This window comes from Taeniopygia guttata, chromosome Z (genome assembly GCF_048771995.1).
Source record: "Taeniopygia guttata chromosome Z, bTaeGut7.mat, whole genome shotgun sequence".
NCBI lineage: Eukaryota > Metazoa > Chordata > Aves > Passeriformes > Estrildidae > Taeniopygia > Taeniopygia guttata.
Window position 1 is genome coordinate 69487245 of NC_133063.1, and position 6703 is coordinate 69493947.

The window sequence follows — 6703 nt, forward strand, 5'->3', positions numbered from 1 at the left end:
GACATTTCTCCACATATCAAAGCAAGATGGAAATGTCTCTGTGTCAGAAAGTGTATTCATCCCCTTTTGATCCTGGAAGGCCAGTCATCGCAGATAATAAATCTTCTAGATACCTGTAGCTTACAGTAGCTTATCTTGCAGCTTACAAGCTGCTTGAGACTTAGTTCTAAAGCAGCTTGGTCAATGCAGGTGTTTCAACTCTGCTGAAAGATAAGGAACAGTTTCTGGTTTTTTTCCTATAGCTTTACAGAGTGTTCTTAAGCAACATACTGTTGAAAGTATGAGAAATTGGTAATAACAATCTGGATTGAATTAATGACAAGAGTACAGGTGAAGCACTTGGCAAGGTGTATGAGACCAGGTATCAGGTACATCTCTGGGCAGAAAGAAAGCTGTTGCCATGTAACATAGAGTGGAAATATTTTTCAAAGTTGGTTCAGTTTGCACAGTATTTTTTTTTTTTTTGCTTATTTCTGATTATATATGAAGAATAATTAAGAATTTTATATACAAATGTGGAGAAGCATATGTTAACTTCGCAGGGGAAGTCTTACTTAGAATTCCTGTCTTTGTAAATCTGATTTCTGGTCATACTGGTACTTGTCATGTAAAAGCATTTTTGAGCTTTTCAAAAAAAAAGCAAGAAAAAAAATAAAAAGCTTAACAAAATAACATAAGTCTTGTAAAAGTTTCAAAAAACAGCTGAGTGAATTTTCATGCTAACTTTTAAAGAATTGCCTTTTATAATAAGAGCTTTTGCAGAGCCACCTATCCTAGGTTCTTGCTGTCGCTGAGATCAAGCAGATAAACTGATGGGTATAGCAAGAGTTTAGGCACACTCTTCTGCAGCTGTTATTTGGAAGCGTAAAGTTAAGCTGGATGTTTTTTAGTCCAGTTTCAAGTGAATATGTATGACATCTGTTTACCTATTACCAATTTTCTTTTTTTTTTTTCCTTCTCCAGATTTATGCTATCATGAAAGAATGCTGGAACAATAATGTTTCCCAGCGCCCCACCTTTCGGGATCTTTCTCAGCGAGTGGATCATATAAGGGAAAACATGGGTGGATGAGAAAACTGTGCCTCCTTTAGAGGATGAGTCAGAATGCAGACCAAAATGTACTTGGTCAGCTGTGTATATTTGACATATGTACATGTGCACACATCTTATCCTTGCTGGAAGTAAAATCTGTGTGGCAAATACCCTATCTTAATCTTCATACTGAGGAATCCTGCTAGGGCTTTTTTATCAGGGTATATTTGTTACTCTGAGAACATGTTGAAATTCTCAATATGGAAAGAAATTATTTTTCTAAATTAAATAATGGGTTGTCATTCAGCAGCACCATTATTTGCCTTACCTTGGCAGTAAGAAAAAGAGGTGACTTAAAATGTGATGAAACTAAGAGACAAAAAACCATTGTATTTCCATTTTCTGGGAGATGCCCAGAAAAGACTTCTAGAAATACTTTTACACTGAGTGTATAGTGACTTGGTACCCTGTTTTGTGTGTTGCACAAAGACTTTTGTCTGTTAATACAGTTTCATGATTTTTTCATTGTTGATGCAGAACTGGCTTCTCTGTGTAACAAAACAGAAGTGGTTTGCTGTGCCTGTCTGAATCAGTTATCAGCCAGCAGTATATCCAAAGAGATGTAGCTGTGTGATGTACTGTAAGTACTTTGAGGGAAAGGGAGCAAATTTTGCTTCGTTGGGAGAGACAGAAAGCTTATTAACCCATGCAAATATTTTAATTTAAAAATGAAAAAGCAAAGATGTTTTCCTTTTATTCTTACTCCTTCCTTGATGAGTATTAGAATGCCTTTATAGAGTTGAAGATACAGTGGTAACACATAGAAGTGAAGATACATAGAAGTTAATTCATTTTACACAAGGCAATGTCTTCAGTGTAAATAAGAAAAAGCTAAGTCAGTATACTTAGCTTTTTCTTTTAAATGCTCTTCTTTTTTTCTTTCCATCCTTGTAGTTTTCATGCAGTCATAAGTGAAAGAATTGAAACTTTCAAAGCAGGATTAAAAATTTAGAAAATTCCCTCACTTTCACAATTCCTCACTTTGCTGTTAAGATGATCATCTTAATATCTTCCTTCCAGCACAGAACTCAGTATCTGATATGGCCAGTCACAACCACATCAAGCCTGTTCTGTATTGAAGTGGCCCAAGCGTATTTATTTCTGTCGTAATACTCAACATGAGACTGTTTGGAAGGAGGAGTTACAAGTGCAATTGCTCCACACTCAGCGGAGGGCAAGAACATGATTCCAGTTACTGAGAACTGGAAGGAGATCAGAGCAACCTGAATGCTGTATAATTCAGCTTTTGAAATAAGTAACGAAAATCTTTTGGACAAGAGAATGCTTCGGTTTTGCCTTGAGGCATAAAACTTGGGGATAATCTCATCTCTCAAAGCAGTATAATTGCAGGGTTTGTTTATTTTTAGTTCAAATAATCTTGTTTGTTTGTTTTTACTTAAGCATTATTGTCTGCAAAGTATAGTGCTTGTTCTTTTTGGACTTCCGCTGAGAGAAGTTCAGTTAAGGGGATATACAGCTTGGCAAACTGACCTGACATCCAGACTTTTATTTAAAATTAAATGTTCTTTTTTAAAATTTGTGGCAGTGGGTGAAACAGAGGTTACTTTCATTGTGGAGCCTCCTTAATATTTGTGGTTAACTACATCTATCTTACCAGAAAAAAAAAAATCCTTACTTAGTGTAATATAGTGCCAGTATAGCAGTATTTTGTACCACTATGATGTTTCTCTCCCACAATCACTCCTACAAAATTACTGTTTTATAGTACAAGAGAGTGCTAAATATGGAGAGCAGCATCAACCTTCTCTCTGCCCATTGCATTTAAAACTATTTCTGTTAGTGTTCTTGCCACCAAGCATTTGCATAGATGATTTTTCAAACCAATTTCACAGTCAGTTTTTAAGCTGCAAAGAACTTTGAAGTGCTTTGTTCAACTTAACATGTTTTCTCAATTTCTATACGTTGCTTTGAGGATTTGAAATGTTGTGCAAAAGAATGTCTTTGCATTTGTAGTCTCAGTTATGTGTATATGTTTTTTTTGTAACAAAGGAAATAAAGCTTTAAAGTATCAAGACAGCATTTTAGCTGAATAATATATGCAGGAATTACATAACATTTGCAGTATATAACACTCAGTATCTCACTGGTTTCAAGTACATAGTAGACTAAACATAATTTATGTAAAAATCTCAGGGAAGTTTGTGTAATGCAATGAAGAAATCTTCCAGTCTGCTAATTTTTCAAGTGAATTAAAGGTCTTTTTCTTGTTCTACTACATTTTGATTAATTACATAGTCTGTTTGATTTCATAAATGTAGTGGTGAATTCAAGGATGATTTTTAAGTGTCTTGTGGAGTGTTTTTGTTTATTTTGGGATTGGTGGTTTGTTTTTGTTTTTGTTTTGGTTTTTTTTTTTACTTTAATAATATATCATTTTTAGAGAAAGCTGTATCTTTACACTGCAGTGTAATTGTGTGGTGTGGGTCAGAGACAGTCTTTTTTTAAGAACCAGAGGCCTGTGCAGAGGGCTTGAGCGTTTGGGATTAGTGTTCTCAGCTGGGAGAATAGGACCAAGTAGTGCTTAGGACTTGTGAGAGGTTTAGTGATCTGCAGTGTCAATATTTAGGTCCTGGAGCAGACCTGGTGGCTTTCTCAAAAAGCTGTTGAGGATATAAATGTAGTGATTTTGCTGAATTTGCTAGTGCCAATTGTGTGACCTTTAAAAAAAACCAAAACCACAACACCGCCAAAAAACACTGTATTTTGTATTTTGAAAGCTCTCAGATCTACAGTAGCATTGATAATGTCATATTTTTACATTGTATTTGTATTAATAGACTAAGTACTTGGTTTTAGAAAATGTCTTCAGTTGGCATTGCATTTGTAATACTTTTGTGTAATCATTACGCTACCCTATTTTGTTGATAGAAAAAGTGCTGGTTTATGTATACATGACTGCTACTTCAGTGTAGAATTAAAATATTAACTACTGCTTTGCACTTACATTGGAAGTGAAAGAATTTTTTAATAAGTGCACAATGTATCTTATAGAGTCTCTGCAATCAAGTATTGTGTTGTGTAGTATTGATTTGTTGTCTATCAGTATAAATATGTTAAGTTTCAAAGTTAGTTTTTAAATGTATTCCACACAGTATTCCACAAACTTGCAACAGTCATGTTGCATAAGCCAGAGGAGAAATTAATTTTCAGGAAAAGAAACACGTTCTTGTCAAGTCCTAATACTGGTTAAAAGCTTCCATAGTTGAGATAATTGTTGTTAAATGTGCTGATGAATACAACTGTGAAAATACATGTAAGAATTATATTTTCCCCCCAAAATTAAATTTTTAATTGTTGCATTTAGTTGAGATGTTGACCAGCTGCCCTGAAATGTATGGAAAAAGATGTTATTGCATTAAGTATGAAGAAATCTAACCCCTGTGTAAAGAAAGCAAGCTTTGCAGGAATGTAGGATCACAAACACCCAGAGGTTAAGAGTTCTGAGAGCAAAAGTAGAGGTGTAGAAGAACGAGAGTAAAGGAAAAAGAATGATGTTCAGCATGGGAGAATCTTTCTGAAATGTGAAATGCACAACAAATTATGAAAACTTGATGTCTACTGAAAATACCATACCATGACAAATATGTGCTAATATATTTCTAAACTGTGTATTGTCTGCCTTAAGTCTGAAATATTCACAGACACCTAACCTGGCTGAAAAAATTTCAATAATTACCATACCAAAATAAACTACTAAATGCTGTGCCATGCCAGACAACAATTCTGAAAAGGTGTTTGACTAAGAAGTTTTGTTCTGAATTTTTCTTTTTGAATAAGAGGTTTACAGTACTTTATATTAAAGTAGAAAAAGTCCCTTTGTGATAAGGAGGAAAAGATACCTGCCACTTATGATTGAAATGTAAACATTTAAACACATGGTTTAGTAAAGAGAACATGAAAGGGATATTTTTAGAAAACTGTGTATCCATACCTTAAACTTAACTGTGTGTTTCTTTTTGCATTTGGATAGTGAAAATAAACTGAATACAATGGATGATACATGCCTACCAACATTTTCTTTTGTACACTAAAATTGGTTAGTGTAATTTAAATCACTGCTGAATGCAGTTTGAGGTAGAACACAGCACATACAACTTTCTGACCTTCCTGGAATAGCCATATTAAGCATTTATTCTTTTGAAGAAACTTAGGTATACCAAAGTAAAGGTGTTACCTAAACAGTAAGACTGAGGGCTCTTAATCTCTTTTTTAATTAAGGTTTTCACTAAGCAAATTAATTTGATATGAAGAAACACTTCCTTTCATTCTCATCAAGGGGTGTAAGTCTGTTATTCTGGTCTTCAAATATTAGGGAAATTACTTCCTATGTTTAGGAACAATCAAAATATTTCACTATCAAAACATTATTTTATGCAGCAATGTCTCTGGCAGACATTGCTGGCACACAAGTGAATAGAGTCAAAGGACCCTTATGGCAGGTCCTTTGTTTTGAAGACTGAAGTCAAGCTTAAATTCAACTTTTAATGTTACTTGGGATCTTTTCAGAGATACTTCCAGAGGTAAGAATCTGCATAAGCTTTTGTGTAAGCGCCACACTTCCAATGTGAAAGCTGTTGTATGCCGACTAGGTGTTAAGGTTGATTCACTTTTTTACTTTATAGATCAGTATTTTTGAGAAGAAGGCAGTCCTAAAAGTGACCTGATAGTTAGAAAAGGCCATCAATCTGACCAGCTCTAGCTCAGGGAACACATCCAACATCCACATGTAATAGTGCTTTTTTCAACTGCTCTTGATGTAATTGTTTAGCTTATTATTAGTTCATTGTTCTTGTTAGTTAAATTCAATAATAGACTTATTCTTGCTAAGTGAAGTTCTTGTAGGGGAGAAATTACTGCAATTTTAAATGTATTGCAATACCCTTAAGCTAGATACTCAGATAAATTTAACTATTTAAAATAATTTATTTGTTAATATTCAATTTCTTAATGAAGTCTTCTAAAAGTTATGTAAAAATTGTTCTGTATGATATAAAAACCAACGTTAAAATGGGTTGTCTAGGTTCAGTAAAAGAGTAGACAAATTATAGTGTCAAAGTGAAATCACTAATACAATGACATTTTTAAGACATGCTCTTTTTAAGAAGTTAGTGATATGGTTCAGCTGTATGACAGGAGATGAAACAATTATAATTTTCTTTCCCCGTGCACCATTCAACAAGGTATCACCCAGATAAAATTGATTGTATATATTTAAAATATTTGTACTGATCAGATACTTTGAACTTAAACAGGAATTTTTTGCTATTCTTGTTTGGGTAGTCTGATTTATGGCAGTTCTGATACAACTCTGCAATAGTATGGCTTTTTCTCCTGATATGCTTAATCTAGCTTTTGGTTCTCCTCACATTGCCATTTCTTCTGAGTCTTTTACCGGGTGGCAGGTACCTTTATTGAAGTCATCTGACACAACTGTAATCTTATTACTGTCCCTTATTATAATGAAACATATTGATCTCCACAGTAGTTCAAGACCCAAGATTGCCTGAAACTTTTAAGTATTCTGTTCTGTCATTTGTTACACATGCAGACCATGTTTGATATCTTCCTCTCTGTTCAGTCATTCAATTTG

At 34.1% G+C, this 6703-nt stretch overlaps 1 protein-coding gene across 7 annotated transcripts in view; it reads left to right on the forward strand.

The window, feature by feature from the left end:
* JAK2 (Janus kinase 2) overlaps window positions 1–5112 on the forward strand; it is an 87829-nt gene extending 82717 nt beyond the window's left edge. For 4 of the 7 annotated variants that reach the window (XM_030257484.4, XM_030257483.4, XM_002195400.7 and 1 more), the window contains one exon: window positions 964–5112. In XM_030257484.4, coding sequence (XP_030113344.1) covers window positions 964–1071 — 108 coding nt within the window. In that variant the 3' untranslated portion in view covers window positions 1072–5112. The remainder of the gene's footprint in view (window positions 1–963) is intronic. The other 3 variants (XR_012052967.1, XR_012052966.1, XM_072922232.1) reach the window with 3 other exon arrangements.
* Window positions 5113–6703: the final 1591 nt, after the last annotated feature.